Below are 25,589 nucleotides of genomic sequence, written 5' to 3'. Positions count from 1 at the left end.
TGTTTATTTACCGTTCAGCCACTTTGGTTACGACGTTTCATGAAGCCAGTCGGGAGACAGGAAGTGGAGAAACAGTTCAGGAATTAGTTTGCATGTTCTAATTTGTGCAAATTAGGACCGACGGACCAGAAGAATGGTCAAAATGAGTGGTTTGTATACAACCCGTCTGAGATGAGGAACTTTAATGCAACAGCACTGAGTTTACTGCAGATGCTGGTATCACATCTTTATACTGAAATCCTTTCAGAAAACCCTTTTTATGACAGAAAACATTTACATTTTCCACGGTATTCCAACGGGGCCTAAATGAGATCACTGATCTTATTCTCCCTATAAAGTTGGATTTAGCGATTTATTTCATCTCCTTAATGAAAACGACGACTTTCCAAATCAAAAACCATTGAGATCTTCATGAACGATCTGGAGCAAAAACCCAAAGCTGAATATGAATTTCAGGGGGAAAGAGAAAACGAGGCATCGGAGCCAATCTTACAGGTCCATCGAAGTAGATGAAGGGTTGTGAAGACAGTTGGAATGAACGAAGATCTTGATCATATATTCAGGCCCCATTTACACAACGAGTGTATCCGCAAAACTTTCTTCACTTTGGGGGGGGGGGGGGGGGGGTACGTTTACACGCCACCGGTGTTCTGATCCACTGTATCCGTGGAGTTTTCATCCCGGCTCCCGAGGTGGAAAGATTCTTTCCCGGTCTCTGTTTCCTCCTGCTGAGACTGATGGAGGCTACAGAGCCTGTTACTGCTCATCCCTCTCTCCCTTCCTCCCTCCTCTTCCTTCCTTCTACTCATCCACTTGTAAACAAACATGGCCGACCCGTAGTGGTTTGACTCGCCGTCATATTCTAGTTTTATCGTCCATATCAGTAGTTTTACAGTTGAGACTCTCCCCTGATAGCTTCTGATGCGTCATCAGTTCATATGAATGTTGGATTCTCTCCATTTTTTTCTTCTTCACATTTGTAGCGTATTGTTCTCTGCACACGTTTCTGTGGTTTCATTACTAAAACGAGCAACAGCGCCCTCCCGTGGCCCGGCAGACTAACTACATTGTCGTCAGTGTGTCTTCTGCTGCAGTGGCGACGCACCGCATGATGGTTTTTCTATGGATGAATGTTGATATTCAAAGTTTGGTGGATTGTATATGGGGTTTTGTTTAGTTTTATTTAAGTACATAGAATGAAATCAGGTTTGGGTGAAAGAGAAAAGATATTGCTGGAGTGTTTTGATTGTTTGCGTTGTGTAAGAGTTGAGGCCATGTTTACTCGTACCCAGGTATTTTTAAAGAAAAAAAAAAAGAAGCTTATATTTCTCTGCGTTTGAGTGCATGTACACATAAATGCAGTTCCGACTCGCCACAAACGATGATTCCTTAAAACTCCGGCCACAGTTTAGATCTGGATAAACTCCGTGTCTCCGGTTGCATATAAATGTTCGTATGTTTTTTCCCCAGGATTCTGATTGGCTATCTGATTGGATGTATATCAAAGAGTAAATAACAATTACAATTCAATATATACGTGAACAGCAGCTTGTTTGTGTGTTTTATTCATCATATGTGACCGATGGCCTGTTTTCCAACGAGGGTGCAGATTATGAAACAACCCTGAGTGGGTTATTTACAGCTGCAGGAAGAAAACAACAAACCACAAACACTAAAACGCTTTGTTTCGCTCCACAGAGAGAAAATCCAGGAATCAAAAAGGGGCAAAGAGGATTTAAATTAACTCCTGAAGGACACTTTGACCGGTGAACTGGGGCGATGGGGAACCAAACCTGCAACCTCCCGTCTGAAGAGCGACTGTTTTACCAGCCGAGTCTGATTCAGGGTGAATCTGTGTGACTGCAGCCGGGTGGGGAACCTGCGGCTCTGCTGCTCCTCAGCAGGACGGAGGTGAACCTGAAGCCGGTCGGACCGGTTCCGCCGGGATGAACATGTCAGCGTGAGGCCGGGGCCGATTCCAGGGAGGCTCCACTTCCTGTACTCCTAAATGTAATGTAACTGGAATGTACTCTGACTGTGTAGCTTACCCGGAGAGGCCAATTTGCCACCATTAAATCACTCCAATATTACAATTATACTTTAAAATAACATATAAATCATCAGCCTGCTTTTAGAAACAGAAAATTATAAATCTATTTAAAGGAGTGGAAGTTACAAACACCTGAATAGTTTTTTATTGAGGTACATATTACTGATATGGGAACTTTAAAGCACATTCTAGAATATTTTCATTTAACTTTAATGATACTTAAGATACATGTGATCTTTTCATCCTGAAAAGCAAAGGGACAAATTACAAATACCCATTACTGTAATTTAGTACTATTTGGTGTGCTAAAACTGTTATCGTTTGTATGAAATCATACTTATGTACAATTTCTGTAATCCAATCTCGTTCTGTTTAAATGAATCAAGGAAGGAATGAAACAATAAATACTTGCATTAATGTAAAATAGTATTTGTATTTAAAGTGTTTGTTTCTTAAGTACTATTTATACAATTGAATCTACTTTGTTCCTTTCAGATTGAAATTGCATATAAATTATTGAAAATAAGTACTTTTGGTCACTTTTTACGAGTCAGTAGATCTTTTTTAATCTATTTTTTATTTTATTTCTCTAATTACATTTTTACTGATTAAGTACAAATTATACCATGTAATCTACTCCATTACTTTAGGGTTAAAAAAAGAATAAATAAATTGCAAATACTGCATTTAAATAAGTTTTTAATTTACGCACAATGTAATTTTACTGATACTTCTGTCCAGTTTACAGTATTTAATGTACTGTTACTTTTATAATTATAAAAATTTTAATCAAAATAGAGAGTGCTGTAATTAACTATTTCATGTACGAGAACTTTTATGAATTTTCGCAAATGTAACAAACTCTTAAGTAAAGTTTTACATTAGGTTGTTAGAATTGAAGAAATAAAATGAATACTCACAGTACCGTAAATAAAGAGTACTTTAATATAAGAATGTTTAATGTCAATATTTCAGTTCAATTTGCACCATGTAAATACAATACTTTACTTTATGGAATTGTTGGTCTTTAAAAGTTCACCGTCTAAATTCCGGGAAATAAAAGTTTGCTTTCAAAATAAAATGACAAAATATCTTCTGGAACTTAAATTTTTTTTTTATAAATAAATGGAAAAAAAAATAAACTGTCAAACAAAATACAGTTTTACTCATTTTAATAAATGATGTTAATGTTCAATTATTGTCTCATTTAAAAAAAATAAAAATGAAAGGCGTATTTTTGTTCATGGAGGAAACGTTCAGCAAACATTTCTAAAGAATTTTGTCTACATGTGTAAAGTGTGCTTTACCGAGCTTTCATTAAAAAGAATTTAATACATTTTACAATAAGTGTATTGCTGAATTTAAAAATTCCTTGAAGACTTTTCAAAAACAAACTTTAATCTAATAAAACAAGACGAGCAAACAAAGCAGTTTTACCATTTTACCTTCAAAAAATTTGACTTTTATTCAACCAACAGGTTGTGATGGTTTGTGACGACATGACGTACGTTCCACTTCAGTACGTTCCACTTCAATACGTTCCACTTCAATACGTTCCACTTCAATACGTTCCACTTCAATACGTTCCACTTCAATACGTTGTTCGTACTCGACGCACGTCGTCGTACCGTCGTACAGAAAAACCTCCGAGGCCGACCTGGAGCCTGGACGACTTCTGCAGGTGGAGTTTTTTTTTTGTGTGACACAGAAACTGTAAATGTGTCTCTTCACCTTGACCTCAAGTGGAAGTCTTGAATTCTCCCTCAGTTTGGACTCACAGGCTCAAGTTTATCAGGTAAATGTCCAATCGTGCTAATTTGTGAAAGAAAATTGATGAAAATGAAAAGTAGCGAACTTGCGAGTCTCAACTGAGGGACAAGGAAGCCCCCAGTTAGGGAAGTCTCTGGCAAAATTAAATTCTAAAGAAGGGAAACAGACATTTACAGATCCTTGGACACACACAACACACACACGCACGCACACACAACACACACACACACACCTCCAGCTTCCAGTAGCCGTGGACGACGCGACGCTCGGTCCAGATGAATGAGCAGAACAGATGTGACATGAGGTCGGAGCCAGAGGGCAAGATGCACATTCTTATTGTCAATTTAGTTCATTTTTAAAACGACCCTGAGCAATAATCTGTGTAAACATTTCTACAGTCGCTCCAAGCTCATGAAATGAAGACGAAGAAGGAAAAATAAAAAATAAAAGTCTGTGCCTTCCTTGTTCTAGAATCCTCCTCTCTGAATTCGTACGGGAAGTAAAGGTTTGTTTATAGGCATGCTGGTGTTCTGGACTGAGTGTGCAGGGAAACATGACACCGCCTGTCCACCGTTAAAGGTACAGTATGTCACTTTTTAGAAAAGTTCAATCGGGCCCCGTTCCAAGGTTTTAAGTGAAAACACATAATTTTTTTAGTTTTACTTTCAGAAAATTTTCACATTTACACTGAAATGTTCTGAATGTTTGTTTCCTTGGAAACGGCAGAAACACTGAAAACGATGAAGTTAGGATGTTGGGCCACTAGAGGGAGCTGTTTGAATTTTGATGAAACGAAATGGAGATGGAAAAGATGCGTTCTCCATAATTTCAACGACGACTGAGTCGGAACATTTTTAAAAACTGAGTATCGTTGTCGTGTAGACGCACACCAATAACGCAACAAAGGTTTTGCGTTTTCACTTAAATCAGTCGCGTGAACGGGCCAAAGTTAGAAAAAAACCGAACCTCCATGTTATTCCAAGAGGTCTGTGTCGTGCCGTCGGCATCAGGCTAACAAGCTAGCAGCAGCACGTCAAGTAACCGAAGTGACTCACTACTGCCACCCGATGCACAGACCTGGAATTGCTTCAAAAGCACGTACTGCACCTTTAACGATCTGTAGCATTGCTTTGTTTTGGGAGTAGGTTGGATTGTACGATAAATATCTGGTTGTATATATTGACGGAGCGCATTCAGGTCCTCCAGCAGTCCATATGTGCGGCGGTGCTGGTCGGCGTGCTACGGGAAGGGCAGCGAGCAGCTGAGGTCGCTCTGGGCGAGGCTCTGGATCAGTCTGCTCCACTCGGCCCTCTTCTGCGTGATGTAGGCCGGGGTGATGGTGTGGCCGGGGAGGCGCGGCGAGCCCTCCGCCCCGGCCTTCTCGCACAGCGCCTCGGCGATGCAGATGACGTACATGCCGCAGTCGTAGCTGTTCTGCTGCGACGGGCACGGCTCCTCCACGAACAGCGGCTTCCTCCCGGCGCCCAGGAAGGGCTCCAGCTTGGCGGCGATGCGCCGCGCGTGCAGCGAGTTGGAGGCGTTCTGGGAGTCGTAGTGGGCGAAGTGGTTGGAGCTGCGGCAGTAGAGCAGGAGGCTCCAGTGGGAGCCGCCCGCCGTCTGGTCCGAGTTGTCGTTGACGGCCAGGAAGACCCAGCGGCGGGAGGCCAGGCCCAGCGGCTCCAGGAAGAGGGCCAGCTCGTCTGGGCACGAGGCGCACTTGATGAACTGCGTGACCTCGGGGCTGATGAAGGTCAGCGCCTCCCGCAGGACCCGGAAGCGCTCGGCGGCGAAGTACTCGAAGGCGAAGCCGATGACCTGATCGTTGAGCCAGCACGGCCCTTCCAGTAAGGAGACGTCGGAGCGCCGCAACAGGCTGTCCTGGAAGCTCAGCACCACGGGATCCATCGTCCTGCAGCCTGCACACACAGGACCAGCCACAACATTAAGACCGCCGATTAGCTCTGGAAAGTTCAGGCATCAGGGCGTTGAGACTCCTTTTTCTAGTTGCACTGTTTAGTTCAGGGGTCATAAACGGTCCAAGTTAACCATGAGTTGGCCAGACTGGTAACATAGAGCCACAATATCCTTTAAATTTGACCTTTAAAGTTTTTCTTTGTTGGGGCGCAGAGTATACATGATGAAAAAGTTTTTATTTTCACAGAAACCAAACAATTACTACTGAAAATTACTCCAATCCAGTGCAAAATATAGTGAAATGTCAAACTCTTAGGAAATGTTTTATTTTTAGCACCTTGTTCATGAAGCATTCGCATGTCTTGAAGAAGCTTTTAGTTTGCATTAGGAGCAGAAATCACTGACAAAACTATTAAATTCTCAGAGATAGATTATTTTTAAATGCCTCTGTTCATTCTGTAGTGTTTTGTCTAATGAGTTTGTGAGCAAAGACCAGAATTACAATATTATAAGAAATGTTGGGATAAATGACAAACTAATATTTTCTTCAATTATATTCTATTTTTTTTTTTAGACGTACTAGTGTTTGAATTTGTTTCTATCATTTGTGTTTTTTCACGTCATCACAGTTTTTTTAACATGGTGATTGTGACCTTGTGTTGATCCATAAACTGTATTATAATATGATTAAATTCTATTTTTAGATGCACTAGTTTAATTCTTAAATTGTGTGGATTTATTTTTATCTTTTGTACTTTTGACATAACTTGTTATAGGTATATAAATGAAATATATTCCATGATTATTTTTTGTTTGATAAATAGGACACATAAAACTATTATTATATTATTATTATTCTATTTATTCTGTTGTAGGTGTTTTTTCTTATTATTGCATTTTGACATAGATTTTTATGTAACTCCAAGCTAATATTATCATTTGTAAAATAAATTGGATGATTTAATTGTCCATTTATATGAATTGAAATAGTCTTCATGACGTATTTCAATGTGTTAAAATAGTTTTACTGTGATTAATAAATACTGAAACTGTCAAAGTTTACAGCAGCTGACACAAACAGATCCAACACATTCTGTGAAGTATTTTACGAATTGACAATAATACACCTGAGAGTGCCTTGGTAGATGAAGAAACAGCGTTGTTTTTGGTACATTTAGATGTTTTATCGGTTTTAAATCCATAAATCCACTGCGGAGTTTCTCATCACTGCAATGCGTTCACTTAACTACAGCCCGGCTAACGGCTAACGGCTAACACACACACTCCCACCACCACGGAGCTGAAATAACTCACTCAAACAGCGCAGTCAGTCCGCGCAACACAGACGACAGACCAGGGGAATCAGAACGCGCGATTTCGCTCCACGTCCATACCTGAAAACGACACTTTTAAATCAAAAACACCATGAAAACTGCGATGTTGTCCCTCATTGCAGCGGCCGGCGTAAACATTCCGCGACGACGTGGGCGGAGTCAAGCTCGCACCTGATTGGCTGCTTTCATCCGGGACTCTGCTGTTAGCTTAGCAGACGGGCTAACGCTCCTCCTCGAGACGTGCAAGCGAAGTTAAAGTGATTATAATACACATATCTCCGCCGTATAAGATAAAACCACGTACCCACGTGGAGACGTTTGGTATTCGTGTCACGATAAAAGTTGCTGCCGTTCCATGTGAAGATAGAGCTGAGTCTTCTGTGTCGTTAAAAAGGGTGGTGTAGTGAGCGGTGAGTGTCGCCGTGCTGTTTGGTGCCCGCCCCGGCGGTGTCGCGCCGCGGCTCCTCCTCCTCGTGTTATTATCCCCCGCCTCCGCGTGCACGCGCAGAGCGGCCGCACTGATTAACAGAGGAGTTTCTATCCAGCGAGGAGCCGCGAGCGGAGATCTGCCTTTTAATTTACCCTCAAACAACAAAAACAGAGCGAAATGTGCACGATTCCGGCACGGATCTGAACTGTGCGGAGTTTGTTTTTTCTTACTGAAGAGAGAAGAAGAGAAATTCCCGGTGCGGGAATGCAGGGAATTAAAGGCGGACTTAGTTAATTGTGCGTGTTTTGCGGAGATCTGCGGTTCAGTCCAGGAGAGAAGGGGATAAACTTCGAAGTTACCTTCAGCGCACGTCTGGAGGTAAGACTGATGTTTAGCAGGAGTGTGTTTTGCTGGTTTGTAGGGTCAACGAGTCTATAAATCACTCCCGAGTCTCTGTGACAAACCTGTTTCCTCGGATCTGATTTTTATTTGCATCTTTAGGTGTGTGTGAGATTTGGAGAAAAAAAAAACCTAACAAATAAACTTGACACACGGCTGCTTTCACAACCGAAACAGTGATTTTAAAAATACCATTCATTTAAATCACATGAAAAAAGAAATCCCCCCTCAATGCACAGTAACTTGTTTCTGTAATCCAGAAACTCTGTAACCCTCCTGCAGCCTGTCAGATTATTTCCAGCTTGCCTGTGCATCTGTGTGAGCTTGCAAAAACTTCACACACATGATTAAAAAATACTATTTATTACTGAAATCTCACGAAAGTGTAACATGATCTCTTTCATTTGTTGATTTGCTTTAACACACAATAACTTGCAGGATTTGTTTCTATAATCCAGAGTCTGTACCCCCCCAGCCCCCCCCCCCCCCCCCCCCCCAGCCTGTCACTTGATTTCCAGCAGTGCATGCAGCGCAGATGTAGAATCAAAAGTCCCCATGAGTGTGATGTTTGGTGTTTCTGTTTTTTTTTTAGGAAATATGAGGGAGGAGTGTGTGTGTCTGACTTCATTACAGGGCGGGGTAAATGTTTACATGGATTATTTAGTGGAGGTCACACAGTCCCACTCATAATGCAGCGAAAGCAAAAGGGAGGTCTGATGGGATGAGGAAGCTGCTGAATCATGGGCGTTCAGTCTGAGTCTGTCAGCGGGCAGGAGAGTCCACTTCAGACACATTACAACACCAGACTTCCTGGCTCTCTCTGTCTGTGTGTGTGTGTGTGTGTGTGTGTGTGTGTGTGTGTGTGTGTGTGTGTGTGTGTGTGTGTGTGTGTGTGTGTGTGTGTGTGTGTGTGTGTGTGTGTGTGTGTGTGTGTGTGTGTGTGTGTGTGTGTGTCCAGTACACCTAGATGACTCTACATCTTTCATGAGGCTATTTCAGGATGTCTGGTTGAGTCTTACTGTATTTTGCACCAGAAGGTTTCATTTAAATTGGTTTCACGTTGCCATGGTAGCGATTTCCCACAGTCACTGTTTCATTTTGTGGGAAAATAGACATTTTCATCACGTGCACTTTGTGCCACAACAACAACAAAAACAAACTTATTGGTTATTATGCCACTATTTTACTACTCAAGATGAAATCGGGCTGCATTCCCACATGGCAGGTGGAACGTTTCAGAGAACCTGAAAAGCCACGAAAGCAGATTTATTGGACAAGTAACACTTTTTTTTTTTTTACTGAAGTATTAATTGCAACGCTTCCTGTACTCCATTGAAACAGACATGATGGTTTTAACTTTAAAGCTTTATGGTTTAACAGCTCTGTGCGGGAATGTTTTGTCTCTTGAGCTCCGTTTCGCCGTCGCTTGGTGTTGTTGAGCTTCTGGACTCTGTCATGAAGCAGCTTCCTGCTGTTCTGACGCTTCTCATCGGTGTTCCTGACCATCGTGTTCGCCACTGACGGTTACACAACACGCGTATTAAACTGAAATCTGGATTATTCCAATAAGTGCCACAAGTGCTCTTTTCATTCCGTGAAAAAATAAAAATAGAGACGCCGTTTCATAAGGGGCAGAAAACTGAAGGAAAAGCAGCGGCGAGAGCCGGCGCTGGCCTGGGATCTGCACAGGTGACGAGGGGCAGAGCCGGGCCGTCCTGCAGGAATGTGACGTCTGAGAAGATGCAGCTGCTGCAGCAGCGCGAGAGGCGGCCCGGCCCGGACTCCGGCAACTGGTCCGCGATGACATCCGACACCCCGCAGGCCCTCGGGCTGCCGTTTCTAAAGGACGCGCCTCGGGCGTCTATCGAGTGATATCGACCACGCCGCCTGAAAGAGCCCAGCTGCAGGTTTCAAAGTACTTTAAGAGACACTCGGGCTTTAAAGACAGAATGATAAGACGTCACAGAAGCTTCCAAACGGAGGTAAAAACATTAATATTATCATGTTTACGTGCAAGAATCCAAAAGTGCTCAACGAGGGATGCTCCGACCCACGTTGTTTCACTTCCGATCCCGAGAACTGAATTTGGAGATCTGCCAAAACCGATAATCCGGACTGGAGCCGGACCGGAGGCGGACTGGAGCCGGACCGGAGGCGGTCTGGAGCCGGTCTGGAGCCGGACTGGAGCCGGACCGGAGCCGGACCGAAGCCGGACTGGAGCCAGTGTGGAGCCGGACCGAAGCCGGTCTGAAGCCGGACTGGAGCCGGACCGAAGCCGGTCTGGAGCTGGACTGGAGCCGGACTGGAGCTCGACTGGAGCCGGACCGAAGCCGGTCTGGAGCCGGACCGAAGCCGGTTTGGAGCCGGACTAGAGCCGAACCGGAGCCGGACTGGAGCGAGGACTGGAGCCGGCCTGGAGCTGGACTGGAGCCGGACTGGAGCCGGCCTGGAGCCTCTTACAGGCCGGTTTTGGCCTCATGTTTGACAAGCCTGATTTACAGTTTGTTTAGACACCGACAACCATGTTCTGATCTGTAGTCCGTTTAATTTACGTGCAGTGGAGAATTCTTCATGCACAGATTCTAAAGCTTTTTTTTTTTTTAACAACAGAAAGAGAAGATGTCAAACAAAACCTGAATGAGACACTTTCCAGGGTCTGGAGGAGACGTCTTAACTTTTATTGGACTCTTGCTGAGATACTTGGAATTTCAACCCAATGAGGTTATCCAAAGCTGAAAACTTAACGAAACCACTTTTTGAAGACTTGTACATCACTTATTCATCACTCCCAAAGTAAATTATACCTTTACGTTCAGTACTTTATATATTTACTTGTTACCTATAACTTAAACAGTACCCTAAATGTGACGGTGTAATTGAACTGGTCCTTAAGAAAAAGTGATGAATTGTCACATATACTGTATTGCTCTAAATGCACTTTATATATATATATATATATATATATGTATATATATATATATGTGTATATATGTGAAGCGCTGTTGGGCGATTTTCACGACCTACGATTGTGCTGTAGAAATATTGGATTCGTTATTTGTGCAAAGATTTCATCAATCGCACTCGAACCTTTACTCCCAGTATGTGTGCTAATGAAGTATCCGTTATGTGTGCAGGGCAAGTGGTAGATCGCACCCGTCACCCTAAAGTATATGCAGTATAATAGTATATATGCAGTGTTTGTGGGGCAGTTTGATGATTTTGTTGCGTTTGTTGTTGTTTTTCGTTACGTTTTTGCAGAGCGTGACTGCAAAACACACGTCATCTCATCTCAGTCTTTTACGTTATGCATATTGTGAATATTGGCGTCGTGATTACGATTAATTCACAATATATCGTGCGGCGTTACTCCGAGGAAACTCTCTGTAAAACCCTCCTGCCCTACCGTGGCCTTGGCTTGTTGCTGGTATAACCTGAAAGCATTATCGTTGTGTCGCTACCTGAACCGAGTGGTGAACTTGTGGGGTTTTGGTTTTTGGGGGCGGGGTTGAGTCGCATGCTGCCGGCTCACCTGATGGCGACGTCCTGACTAAGTGTTGCTGGCCGCACGGTGGGATTGTATGTTGTAAGTGATTGGCATGCACATGAAGTCATTAAAGAGGAACCTGCTTGAGTCGCAGTGAACAAAGCTCCTCTTTCTTTCTTCTGCCGGCCTTTTCTACGAGCTCAGCTTTGGCCTCACCGGCTTGGCTTCCCCACGTTTTGCATTTGTCCTCATTAACTCAGCGTCGCGGCGACCGGTAGCGGGAGACGGGGGCAAATCCTCTTGTTCTTTTAAATTAGTCGGTGGCAGTGGGAGACGACCAGGATCTATATGAAGCTCACTTTGTTTCTCTTCTAATGAAATTCTGCCCCATGTTTGATTTGGACGCGTTAGATTTGATCATTAAGATTGATATGTTTTTTATGTTCTCTCGAATCCTGATTTATCATTATGAGGGAATCTTGGAAGGAAATTGTTAAACTACCTCATGTTTTTTTTGTCATGACCGCAAACATTTCTGAATATTTTTTCGATATTCATGGAATTGAGGGAAGTTGAGGAAGAGTAAAACAAAGTTTTAAATAGCCTCATTAGAGGTACACTGATACCATTGGTATTGTGTAATTGTGAGTACTTAATAACATCATAATTACGTTTCTTGCTTCTACGTGCCTGTAAGGATTTTCTATGACTGACATTTAAACCCCGTTTGCACAACAACAACATTTTTGAAAGCAAACTAGGAACTTCCGTTGCGTATTGGGGGTCCGTTTACTAAACAACGGAACTTTTTAAAAACAGCTTAAAGGGTGAAACTTGTTGAAAACGCCCTGCCGTTTCCATGGAAATGTTTTCAAAATGTTGCAGCGTGAATGTGATACTTGTGCGTTTTCACTTGAAACATCGTTGTGTAAAATGGTGTCTTTACTTTTTTTTTTTTAGAAGAAATGGTATCTAAATAAAAACAGCAGGAGGGTGAAGCTATTAATTGTTTCATGAATAGATTCCTTGGTGACGAAATGAGCTTCAGTGCATCAAACCGGATGAGGCAGCGTTTTGCAGTGTGAGTGGCGGGTTCTGATGCGGCGGGTTTCCGTGTTGTTGGCTGCGACGGGAGCTGCCGGCCCCCTGCAGCCTCACGGCGCAGACCGGACAGGCCCGCCGTTAATCCCCAGGCATGTGCTGTTGTGTAATGGTGCACAATGCTGCTCACTGAGAGCAGCGCAGACCTGAAACCACTTAAAATGTCGTCCCAAAGTGTGATTGGTACTGAAACAATGGGCCTGATTTATTCTGGAGTATTTAGAGACATTGGCGTTATTAGTTGGCCTGCGCTGCGTTTGTCGATGACGTCCGGTGACATTAGTTTTGGATGGATCTGTACTCAGGCTGGGCGATTTGGCCTTCGATTTGATTTAAAAAAATTTTTTTTATAAATTTCTTAATGCGCTTAAAAATGACTGCAGATTTCAGATATATTGTCAAAAGGGCAACTTTATTGCCGTGATTGTCGTCAGAGTTAAAATGCATATAAACAATCCCGAAATAAAAAGTAAACGAGGCTCCGTCATTCAACAAATTCAAGCTTTAACCAGGTTTAAGCAAAAGTGCAACAGGAACTTCGGACACCCACAAGGAAGGAATGGTACTACGGAATGCGAAAAATGTCAAATTGTGGTGAGAAAAAAACTCGAATTTGCCAAATAAAAACTTTTTTAGCAACAAATTTGATTAATCGAGTAAATCGATTATTTTTTTATTTGCCCTGATCTGTACTGGTCTGGACTTTAGTGGAATCTGGGAAACTGCTTGTATTTAGTTCATCCGAAAATGTGTACAAAGTCTCTTAGGAGTAGTTTCGTAAGATAAAATTGAAAACTGGTTCAGTTGTTAAACATCAGTAAATATATATTTTCTGATTTCCATGTCGAGGCATTTAAAGATAGATTGAGAACCTTCGCAGCCTGTTATTGCCGAATCACTTCAGAATTTACTCAACAACTGAAGAGAAGTATTTCTTTTCTTAGAAAGCCAAGAGAAAGACAGCAGACGGATGTATTCTAGGTGAAAGGTTCCCCGCTTGTCCTCCCGCCTGTCTCTCTTCTTGATCCTGCATTTCCTTTTGCCAAAGGTAAACAAGACGTCGTATCGCAACAAGAAAGCAGAGACGCTTCGTAATGAGAAATATCAGCGTGTTCCGCTGGGTGATCTGTCACTGTGTGTGAGTTAAATCTGCTGAAATCCCCCCCCCCCCCCCCCCCCATCCCCCCCAAAAAATTGAGTTCCGTGATTTGGTGTTTCTGAGATGAAGAAATGGAGCACAGCCGTTCGTCTCCGCTCTTATCTGAGAGGAACTCTGGCAGTTTACAGTAGTCTGTTCACTGTCAGGATGAATCGGGAGGCGAGGAAGAGAGGCGATACGTGTGTGTAGCTGACAACAAGCAGACTGCGATAAGATGGATCTGAGACGAGCCCGCTAATAGCCGGCATTCCTCTCCCGCTTAATCTATAGTGCAGTTATCAGTGTAGTCAACGAGCTGATAGGAGGGGAAACCTTCAGATTATGACTAAATCCAGTCATTAGTGGAGGGAATCTGCTTGGATTTGGACTCCTTCATTGAAGGAAACGTGTGAATATTAAATGTATTCAGACAGGAGACGCTGCAAAGCTTCCAAATGTTGTCAGATCTGGACGATGGGTCGATGCTTTTAAATGAGAAAATCTTTAATGAATAGTGTCACTGGGTTCAAACTTCAGCCTTCAGTGAAACTAAAGAATTGCTAATACTCGCATTACTGTAATTAAGTAATTTATTTCATTCAAGTATGTCATTTTAGTCAAAATTACATACAATTTGCGACTTTTAAGACTATAAATTACTCCCGAGTACATCCACAGGTTTGTAGACGGAATGTTTTTACATCAGGACATTCAAGCTGTTTATTTCCGTCTGTTGACAAAACTACCATCATGTAATTTTGATATACTGAACATGAGAAATGTGCTTTCGAGGAAGATATATATATATATATATATTTTTAACAGATTAATTGGTTGAAATGCCTTGTGTTGATGGTGTTAATAAAGAAACCATTGTTTTCAGGAACAGTACTTTAATCTGAATATTTCTGATAAAATGTGACCAACTGTTTAATTTCTGTTTGCAACAGAGAGGTTTTAAATAATAAGAGTAACTGTTTGTTTAAAAAACTAAAAGCTATAGTGTCATTTTTCGTATTGATTATGAGACTGAACACTGGGATTAAAAACGACTACCTGGTTGTTTGTCCTTCAAGGGCTCATATCATTCAGCTTTTCAACACTTTCACATGATCTCGTTGGTCCCAAAATGTTATATTCAAAGTTTATTGCCCCAAATCCAGCTCCTCCTTGATTTTCCTCAATTTGAATATTGGATCATAGGAGCTGCATTCAGAATCTGCTGTGTCTGTGTGAGCTGGACTGGCTCCACCCACACATGCCCATCTTGGGAAGAGGAGGAAGTACTTCCTCTCGTGGTGCCATGTGCCAGAGCAGAGCTGCCTAATTGTGGGAGGAGTCAAAGGGAGGGCCTACCTTAATTGGGATTGGCTAAACCCCCGATGACACTATATAGGGTTTGATTTCTGATTGGCTGGTCGGAGCAACACACTTTTTAAAACCTGAAACAAGCCAGGGAGAGAGAGGACAGACTGTCTTCACTTCTGGGACGTCAGTCCAGGTATGGGGACGATTAGTACTGTTGGGAAATCTTTAGAAAGTGAATTTTTAATAATAATAATGATAATCTTTAACAAACAATGATTCTGGTTAAAATGCTTCCAACACCGACCTTACAGGTTCAGTTCCTTTTTCCTCTTAACGCTGATCCACGAGTATTATATTCTGACCACCGGGTGACTCGTTTGCAGCATGTACATCAAAGAAACGCTAAGTGACTTGTACTTCTGGTGCTCAGGTGAGAGAGGTTGGACGTTCCCATGCTTCTTGAGCATCAGCTGGTTTCACAGTCAGACACACTGAAGACGATTAGTAGGTCCTTGTTTCCTTCACAAATGTCTGAGTCCTTCATCCAGAACCCAGAGACCACTCCACTGTGACACCGTCACAGATTAGTGAAAACATTTTCCCCCTGCACGTCACACCGGCTGAGCTATGGAGCAGTACTCGAATACCAGCTGTCCTCATTCTGGAGATGGAGAGTTTGAAGCAGGAATTAACTCGGTAGGAGTGCAGATGGAGGGTTGGGCGGTCCCGACCTCTTCAACACTGAAGTACTCTTCACAGGCTGCATGAAAATAAAGTTGTTTTTAAAGGTAATTATCCGCTGTGTTTTGGGGGAGTATCACAATATGTGGCGTATGGCCACAGTGTGAGTTTTAACATTTTATGGAGACATATTGTAGGATTGTGGAAAAAATATATTGAGTGATTTTTACAAGATACGTAACTTCAACTTTCAAAGCCTGGCGATTTTTAAATATTACTCTGTTTTACCAGTGTGTGACACACCGTTTCCACCAGACACGATATATCTATTTGTCTGCTTTTCTCGTTCTGTTTTTCTAGTTATCATGAATGTTATGGTAATGATATGGAGGCATGTCAGATCTTAATAATTAATAAATGATAATGAATTAATAAATAAAAAAAGGTTTGAGGTGGTAATTTCTATATACAGATTATAAATGAAACCCTCACTTGCTTCTTTGATTTGTCCAGTGACAAAATGTTGAGATATTGAGATTAAGTGCTCATTTTTTAACGTTTAGGCCCCGTTTGCACGACAACCTTTTCAAGTGAAAACGAAAAACTTCCGTTACTGTTTGAGTGTCCGTGTACACCCGGCGTTCTCCCAAAATATTCTGTCCACACGTCACTATGAAAACGGCTCAACACGAGGCTTCAGGGCATGTAGTACATATGCCAGGCCTTTAGGGGTGCTGTGACGCACCAAATACACCAAAAACACAGAAGAACACGGAGCATATAGAAATTTCGAAGTAGACTCCTGCTCAGAGACTTCTATGTAAGGGAGTTCTATAGGTCTATGGCCCTGCTCCTCCTCCTGCTAGTGTCGGTAGCTTCTGCAGCGCCGCCTGGAGCATGGCGTCCGCCATTGTTGTGATTATTAAGTGACATTGCGGACCACCGTGAACCGGCGTTCTCGTGTCGACGGGCCCCTAAAACAAGCAACAGCTCCAACTCGTGGCCTGGTGTGGTTTCAAGAGTAAACAATTATTGTTTTTAAAACACGATAAAATCAAACTCCCTGTAGCTTGTTCAGCTTCACCTTGGGGTTAGGGTTAAGCTAACCCTAACCCTAACCCTAACCCAGGAATATTCTTGGTGAGGTTTTGGGTTTTTGTTTGTGACAGTTGGTGTGTTTGCCAGCGTTTGGCTCCACTGTAGTGGAAAAGATTTTTTTTTAATAGATAGTAATGATGAGGTGTTCACATTAATAAAAAGGCAGGGAACCTTCGGGCAATGTAAAGTCATTAAGTACTTATGTTCTCCATTGTCCTTTTAATTCTAGACACAATACTTACTGGTGGTTGAGGATTTATGCGAGACAGTGTAGAGATTCCTCCTTGATTCCTCTGAAAGTCGACACAAGCTGCACATGTGCTCTGTGTTTTAGATGAAACGTTCACTGCCTGCTCGTCTCGGTCACGCTTCACTTTTGCTATCATTCCCTGCTCCAACAAAACAAACCCAGCAAAGTCAAACAAGACTGTGCATGTTTTGTAAACTGGCATTCTGGGAAATGGAGGAGAGCACCATCTGAAAGGCTTGTTGGGTCAACGGGTCGTCTCCCGATCTCGAGGTTGGCGGTTTGATCCCCCATCTCATCCTGTCCAGGTGCTGAAGGGTCTTTGAGCAGGACGCTGAACCGATGGAGGGTTGCATGTCAGCTGTGTTGATGTGTTTGAATGGGTGAATGTGGATAAATGGGTAAGGTAGTGAAGATCAGCCAAGAAAACAAAACTTAGAAGTTTCCATTTTAAAAGTGACCAAAACTCAGTTTCTACACAGATTCTTTCTTTCAGGACTCTTAATTTACATCTCGGGTTGAACTTTTCCTTTCACCACCTCCCCTTTGTCTTTGTCTTTGGTGAAAGTTCGAGCCCTGCGATTGGAACACTACACGTTGCCTCTCTGGAGATTTTCGCCAACATCTTCCGTCATCTCTTTGAAGCCAGAAACTGAACTTGCCTTATCATCCTGCTGCAGCTCCGACTGCAGCAGCGGGCTCAGATTTCAAAAAGCTTGCGGTCTGCTCAAGGCAGAAAGACGACAGTCAACCCCCCCCCCCCCCCCCCCCCCCCCTACCCTCCCAACACCACAACTACCCTTCATCCTCAGAGAAGACAGTGAGAGCCTCTGTAACTCTGCCCTGTAATTACAGGTCATGTTTTTTCCTAATACGCTAAACAGATGTGCTTGAAATAATGCTTAACATGCAGGCACAGGGTTCGACATGAGTCCTGTCATTACCATCAGCTGGAGGAGGCGCACTCTGCGTCTGTGGCCTCACTCATTTGCCATTGGCCCGGTAATTAAATATCAAATATTAAATTGCAGCTTCAACTCAATAAAATGGAACTTGGCGTGTTAGAAATATGTTACCCGATAGAAATGACATGAAAACGACTGCGAGCAAAACATGTTTTAAATCAGAAACCGAGAAGTATGAAAAGTTTTCCGGCATCACAACACTGGAACCCAAGAAATGGGAGGAACATGTTTCGTAGACATTAACTGAGCTGGTTGAACGTCATGTGTGAGCTTTGACTTGGTGATCGTAGCAGATTAGTTAAAGGTTGCTGGACCTTGTTGTTAAAAGCTTTTTAATGCTGCATTATGAAAGTCTTTGGATTGAAGGTGGGACCGGAGCAGAAGATTGAACTGAAGACTTTATTAAACATTATGGAACAAGTCCCTCAAAGTTGCACTGTTAAGTTTATGTCCAACTCGTGTGTGTGTGTGTGTGTGTGTGTGTGTGCACATCCTGATACCAGTGTCTAAATATATTACAAGCTATGTACTTCCTACTGAATCGTTTATAATTTTTACTTCTAACTGCTTACAGTCAGACCACAAACCGCACAGGTCCACAGCCACCTTACCTGTGAGTGCAGTTTTACACGACCCAAACCGCATGTTTATACTACAATGCGTCATTTTGCTTTGATCGTTGATGCCCACTCATGTATTTCATGATTCATCGTGATGTTTTAGAAAAGAACTGTGGCTGTAGGTGTTGCGTGCCCTGAGGGGAAAATCCTCCATGTGTATCTTTCATGGAAAAACTTCACAAAAGAAACTCTTGACAGGTGATTAGACTTAATTCACCATGAAGGTGATTCTTCTGGCATAACCTGAATTTAATGCCACTCTCCTCCTTCTTTGTGTGTGTGTGTGTGTGTGTGTGTGTGTGTGTGTGTGTGTGTGTGTGTGTGTGTGTGTGTGTGTGTGTGTGTGTGTGTGTGTGTGTGTGTGTGTGTGTGTGTGTGTGTGTGTGTGTGTGTGTGTGTGTGTGTGTGTGTGTGTGTGTGTGTGTGTGTGTGTGTGTGTGTGTGTGTGTGTGTGTGTGTGTGTGTGTGTGTGTGTGTGTGTGTGTGTGTGAATGCTTGACTTGATTTCAGGTATCTGCATTAGGAAACAGTGTTGATCTTTGTGTGCACGCCCCTGTGTGTCTCTGTGAGGTTGGAGGCATCTTGGCACGGAGCTCCGTGAGCAGCTACAGTCATTATTTCTCATCTCCACTCGGCTGTGAAAGACGAGACGAATCCTTTTGGCATCGCTGAGAGAGAGAATCCTGCTACCTTATGATAATGGCTTATGTTTACATCCTCACACAAAGGTGTGCAGCGCCTCCTGCTGGTCGGCGTGCTGGGTTAAGTTTGGCAGAATGTTCTGGGGCCGACGTTCTGATTTCCCCGCCGCTCCTCCAGGCGACCGAATGGCTCCGTTTGGCCCAAAAGGCCTTTTCTGAGGGGGAAATGGAGCGTGGGTAATCCAGGTCAACGATACCTCCTGGTCCCAAACCATCTTCCTCCTCCTCTTCTTCATGTTCTTACTCTTTAAAGCCCCACATCCACCTCACGTAGAACCTTTTGATCAGTTCTGTTAACTGTTGCAAAGCATCAGTGAATGAACGAGGCCCCGTTTACACGACAACGCTTTAAAGTTTTGAAAACGATGTAGTTGGCATGCCAGGCCACAAGTTGGCACTGTTGGTTGATTTTGAAATGAAACCACACACACACACACACACACACACACACACACACACACACACACACACACACACACACACACACACACGGGCAGGGAGAACAATACACTGTAAACAATAACAATGGGAGAACACAGACATTCTAGTGGACAGACGACTAATTTGGATTGTTGTTACTGTGACTGTCAAAATAAAACTACCAAGTCCAGGAGAATCTGGACTGGGAGTCGTGACACTCTGGATGAAAACTGTTGTTCTTGTCCATCTACTGAGCGTGTGCAGAACAACTATTTATTATGGCCGTGGTGCATCGACACGTCATCAAACATGAGATGACGCTCTCAGTAAGACTGTGGAAACAGGTAAAAATATCCTTCACTTCTTTGTCGATAAAAAAGAAACTACATGATAAAGTGAAGATGACAAAATTAATCTAATTCAGCAGTATCGGCGCCATTCAACGTGTTTCACAAAATCTGTACGACAGTAATTGGGGAGGAAAAAAAAAAAAAAGTTCCAGAAGTTTGTAGAATGCTTGAATTCAACAACTCCTCTCAAACTCAGAGTATCAGTTACTTTATAGCCATGCTCCACAGTATTCTCTATCTCGACTTGCTTGTTTGAAATCTTAACGTTTAAGGCATTTCTTTCTAATGATTATCAAAAATGACATCGTGATCAATTTTGGAAACCAAAGTCATTTTCTTTTAATCGAATAGAATTTTTGGCTGCAAACATGAACCGCAAATGGTTTGATTTCAAATGACGGACATATTTGTTAATTATTATTATTAAAAGTAGAAAAGCACATTACATGGTCTAAATTATACATAAGTACAAGTGGAATTGGCAAAATCACAAAATTACCCAGTAATACTCCTCAATTACAGGAATGTATTTTATTATTTCTCTTCAAGGAACTTTTTCCCAGTTCTTCTGTTGTGTCCGTTGTATTTGTGGTCTTTAAGTACTGCGGCTGTTTGTATTTAGTTACTCACACCACTGGACTCTTTACTTGCAGCCCTGTTTTACACACACATGTCATGGCGTTGTGTCCGTTGGTATTTAAGTGGGATCCGTATTTAGCTGCAGCTTTTAGTGTCGGATGTTCACAATCCTCGCTTCTTCAGTTTCCACCACCCAAAACCGTCCTTAATACTTATATTTTTCCTTTACGTTGTCAGAGACTAAAATTCAACACACGGATTTCTTTGATGTGATTTCCAGGAAAACCGTTCAAACAACAGCTGCTGCTGATGCGTCTGCCATTCGCTGGCCTGGTTTACTGCGGGGCGGTGGACTTTTCCGACTCGGTCGGCCAAATGTCGACTGTGCAGTATTGATATTTCCACAGCAAAGATAGTCTGAAAGGAAAAACATTTTTCTACTCTCTGAAACAATAAAATATAAGCGGGAGGTCAGTCCAGGAGCGAGAGGCTTGTTTCACTCTCGATGATCAATAGACTGTACCCAATGTATCCGGGTCTTCCAATGCAAACCTTTGATTGTGATCGGGTTGTCGTGGACGTGGAGGTGTAGTGGATTTTCTCTATGGAGTTTTCTCGTGGGTTTTCTTCAGGTTCTCCGATCGGCCCACACAGGCGAGCTTCATTGGTTCTTATAGTCGTACTTTTCCTCCGAGGCGCCGTTTACGCGACACGTTTCAAGTGAACAGGCGTCGTTTCGGAAAAGTTTCCCGTTCACATGGCAACGTTTGGTTGAAGCGTGACTGAACAACGAGCTGCGGCGCGTGTTGGCACACTGCCAGCTCTGTCCCTCGGTCTACAGCCTCCAGTACTCAGAGTACAGCACGTACGCTGAGTACTGCGGCTGTGCGTAGCGTCGTCACGCGGAGGTGGTTCACGGCGACGCATCGCCTTCAGATATCATTAGCGTATGAAGTTAGGCATAATGGCATTTAATAAGTACTTGTATCGTTACTCGGTGTTGCGAAGTAGCTAAAGGTTAGTACTCCGTCTTTAAAACAAGCGTCATCGGTGCAACTCTGTTCATCATCATTAATCAGGAGCATTTTTATTATCAGGTGTGTTTCGTGGGATAAGACGGGTGAATGTTTCTCTGCGTGTAGGTATTCCGTTTTATTGTGCAGTGATTTTCCACATGGAGGCCTTTCTTAGAAATCCCAAATAGAACTCACCTCACCAATGATTCCCGATAGCAACAAACCTAATGGAGCCTGACTCACGTCTATTCACTTTTATGGCTTTGACTCAAGTTGACCTGCTCTCGCTCTCACATCACCGAGCGCCGCGTGTTTGCATGCGAGATGCTTCACTTCGATAAGAAACAAAAAGAATCGCAAGAATGGCTAAACAAAGTCCTCCTGCCTCCAAATAGCGTGCGGTCCGGGGTGAGCGGGAGGCAAACGGAAGACGGTGTGTGAGCAGTTGGCGCAGGCCAAAAGCGTTGGATCAGCGCCACGGAGCTGGACGCAGACGGGAGGTTTTGGAAGCAGGTGTCTTCAGGATCAGCCGACGTGTCGTCTGCTGCGAATGGAAACGGGGGAGAAGTCGTCCAGTATGAGCCACTGAGGAGGAATAAATAACATTCTTAGAGAAACAGTACAAATATTCACATTTGGCTTCTTGGCGATGCAATTACAAGTTCTAGAATTACTTTTAAAACGTTTTGTTTTTCCCATTAGACGCTATTCATTTACCGAGGCTGACACATGTTTACACATCCAGTGCAGAGCTGCAAAAAAATGACAAATTATTAAATGGTCGTTTGGTTATCTGCTGAGACGTTTAACTGTGTGTGAATGGCAATATTTCATTAAAGACGTACTTTAGGATACGATAGGTCAGCTTTGCAAATTTTAAAAAGAAGTGTTTTCATTCCGGCATGAAATGTAAAACGTTCCCAAGCTCTCAAAGTTTTTACTTTGCATTCAATTCAGTTTTCTTCACACTCCCGTCAGAGGCTGTTTGAAAGTCACCGACGAGGTGAAAATCCGTCTGATGGATCTCGATAATCGTCTGACTTTTCCAGTTTGTTCAGCGGCATCGCGACCTGGAGTTCTGGTAAAATATTGCCGCGTTTCACTCGGTAACGCTGAGTTTATGAGTGAAGTCATGACGGAGATGGGAACAAAGCAAGATGCTTCGCTACGTTGACTTTTCGACAAAAGTAGAGAAACCTCAATTCATTTTTTTCCCCAAACGTGACATCATCACGCACTTCACTAAAAGCATTAATTAATTAATCAAACTGTCCCTTCAAGCCTTTGACTTCTGGCCTATTGCCACCAGATTGGATGTAAGAATGATTGAATGGAGTGAAATAGGATCATTCAGTAATATAGTCGTGCTCAGTCGTCATGGAAACGTGACGTTCCACCGTGCAGCGTACAAGTACTGATTATAATTTGGTGGAAGCAAACCTTAGGAGATTTTTGTTTTGGGATGAAGGTAAAACGTTTTAAAATATTCCATGTATCCTCTAAAGTCTCTCCTCTCTTCTACGTTACTGGCTTGGTTCCTTCCAACACTTCGGGCCTCGATTCAATTGGTTCTGGAAGCCGACTGCTCGTGTCCAGCGAAAAGATCTGAAATCAATCACTAACACATTTATATGTGGCGCCACAGCAGTGAAGTCATTGTTTGGAGCAAACGTTTCACATTCAAACTCTCTTGTTTTGGTTTGTGTATCAGATTGAGTTTATCAACCATGCATCCATTTAGGAAAAAAAAAAAAAAAAAAAGTCGTATTGACAAAAAAACAATTCAGACGACCCAAAAATAATCCCTTTCCAACGCACACCGAGTGTTGGTAGTGGCTGTAATGGTTTTTGGTTGCTCCATTTCCCGTCTCACCCAAAGCTGCCGTCATTGTGCTGGGAGTGGACACAGGAAGGGGAATTCTTCATGGCGACAGCAGAGGAGTGGTGCTGTTTACTCCCTAACTGTTTGTAACCCGCATTTATAGAACCCCCCCCCCCCCCCCCCCCATTGCTTTATTTAATAGCCAGTGTAGCAAAGGTCAATTTGTGGGCTCCAATTTTTAGAAGAATGGCAAAAGCTTTTGCACGAGAGGCTCCAATCCAGCCTGCGAACACCAACAAGTGAGGTAAAAATTCTAAAGAAATGTTGATTGTTAAAGAGCAGCGGACGTGTCGTCAAGCTGAGATGTCGCTGAAGCCGCCATGAAAGTTTGCCGCCTTGTCGCTGTCAAACTAGCGCCAAAGCCACGCTGTCGGGGTGAGTTTGTAAAAACATGGAGAATACGTCAGCCATATGAGATTTAATTTTGTTTTTTTAGGTTTTATTAAAATTGGCTCATTTTGAGATTGTAGTAATTTTGTGTGGTTTTTCTGAAAATAGACATTTTCCTCATGAATACTCTGCAGCAACGATGGAAGCTTTTGACGTTTAAAGGTTATTAGGTATTATTGTACAAGGGGAGAATTTCTTTGGGGCCTTTTAATTGAATTTTCCACCAGAAAATATCGTTGAAATTAGTTTCTATGTTGAGATTGTTGGAAATTCTACAAGCAAAGTTTTTCTAAATGTATACCGGACGCAACAACTAAGAAAGCTTTAAACTTAAAAAAAAAAAGTAAAGGTTATTATAGGATTATGACTATGATGTGTTAACTATGAAATTATCCAGGACAATATGGACCAGGAGTCATGGCACTTTTCCATCGACTCGCGCATGTGCAGAAGAACTATCGTGGAGCGCCTGCGCAGTAGTAACATTGCAGAATGAGTTTTCCCTTGTTTCCATGGCGATGGACCGTTTTCAAAAAGTTCCACGTGGGGAGCCATTCTCAATAAGTTGCATTTTCAGTGGCTGGGAGAACCATTGTCACGTCAACGGACCCCCAAAACGCTAAGAAAGTTTTCTGTTTTTAACTGTAAAATGTGTTAACGGGATTAAAACCTGAATTAAAGACTGTGTCCACGTCTTTAACTTTGACTGCAAAGTCTTGGAGCTTCCGAAAAGCAGCACACTTGTTTTTTTGTTTTTGTTTAGCCTGACGTTTCATTCAGATTTACACCAAAAACCAGCAGGATTTTCTGTAAACTCCACGTCAAACTGCGTCCACCAGTTATCGGCGCAGCAGCAGGCTGGAGCACTTTTCTGTCTTTGGACAATGTTGTCCTTGGGACTCCTGCTGCACTCTGGATTAATTTCCTTCCTCTGCCCCCCCCCCCCCCCCCCCCCCCCCCCCCCCCCACTCACTTCAGACTCTCCGCTTCAGTCAACAACAACAATAATAGCCCGGCACGGCTCTCAATTTAGCAGACACGCATGCTACTTCCTGCAGTGTCATATTTGCACGCCGGTCGTGTCACCTGTTGGTGTTCGGCCGGAGGAATGTGGAGGGAGTTAGTGTCGGCCCAGCGCTCCATTCAGAGTGACCAGCCACACTTATCCTCTGCTTGTGTGCACAGACGGGCCCGAGAGGCCTTCAGTCATTTTTAATTACGGTGTGGAGGCTGATTCCGGCGTGGACTTGTTCCAGCCCGTCTCCGGCTTCGTGGACTCGGGTGTCTTTGTGGCACACTTCTTACGAACGAAAGCACCTACAGCAAGACGGGAAGCATGTTGTGGTTTATTAATCCTTCAACTGAGCTTAATGTCTTGAAAGAGCATTTTATGGGCGTTTCTCTCTCCTGATATACACGACTGTGCACAATGTCATTTATCCATCATGTAATACTGGTAGGAATTCTAATTACTGAAAGAAAAACCTCAAACAGGGGGCTTAAGAGTTTGTGTTGAGGTATTAAAGTATCATTAACATCACAAAGGATTAATTTTCTAAAAACGGCATGCCAACAACTGCAAAATGCAATCAGTTGCTCTGATTTTGTCTCCATGGAAAAGGGGAGGAAACCCAATTTTTCTGCTACTGCTCATGCGCACCACCACTGTAGTAAATAGTTTCCCTGCACAAGCTTGAGTGGATGAACAATAA

The 25,589-nt window shown here is 43.0% G+C and overlaps 3 protein-coding genes across 6 annotated transcripts in view; 2 read left to right on the top strand and 1 right to left on the bottom strand.

Annotated features, from left to right (window-relative positions):
• The window catches only part of gramd2aa (GRAM domain containing 2Aa), a 45,743-nt gene extending 43,174 nt beyond the window's left edge, over positions 1-2,569 (top strand). Inside the window, exon 13 of one of the 2 annotated variants that reach the window (XM_080458519.1) lies at positions 1,699-2,569. The gene's annotated coding sequence lies outside the window, so the exon portion shown is untranslated. The remainder of the gene's footprint in view (positions 1-1,698) is intronic. The other variant, XM_080458517.1, reaches the window with a different exon arrangement.
• A 404-nt stretch (positions 2,570-2,973) lies between these two features.
• Positions 2,974-7,514, bottom strand: senp8 (SUMO peptidase family member, NEDD8 specific). 3 transcript variants are annotated; one of them, XM_080490844.1, is made up of 2 exons: positions 7,049-7,514; positions 2,974-5,736 (listed from the first exon to the last, which is right to left on the bottom strand). In XM_080490844.1, the coding sequence occupies exon 2, from the start codon at positions 5,723-5,725 to the stop codon at positions 5,060-5,062; it is 666 nt and encodes a 221-aa protein (XP_080346970.1). In that variant the 5' UTR covers positions 5,726-5,736; positions 7,049-7,514; the 3' UTR covers positions 2,974-5,059. The 3 variants fall into 3 exon arrangements, with proteins under 3 accessions (XP_080346970.1, XP_080346972.1, XP_080346971.1); XM_080490846.1 differs by having other exon boundaries at positions 3,207-5,736; positions 7,373-7,514; XM_080490845.1 differs by having other exon boundaries at positions 3,428-5,736; positions 7,129-7,213.
• A 60-nt stretch (positions 7,515-7,574) lies between these two features.
• myo9aa (myosin IXAa) overlaps positions 7,575-25,589 on the top strand; it is a 125,766-nt gene continuing 107,751 nt past the window's right edge. The window contains exon 1 of the mRNA XM_080458538.1: positions 7,575-7,876. The gene's annotated coding sequence lies outside the window, so the exon portion shown is untranslated. The remainder of the gene's footprint in view (positions 7,877-25,589) is intronic.

This window comes from Lipophrys pholis, assembly GCF_963383615.2.
Source record: "Lipophrys pholis genome assembly, chromosome: 2".
NCBI classification, from domain to species: Eukaryota; Metazoa; Chordata; class Actinopteri; order Blenniiformes; family Blenniidae; genus Lipophrys; species Lipophrys pholis.
Note: the sequence above shows the minus strand (reverse complement) of the source record. Positions and strands in the feature narration are given on the sequence as shown.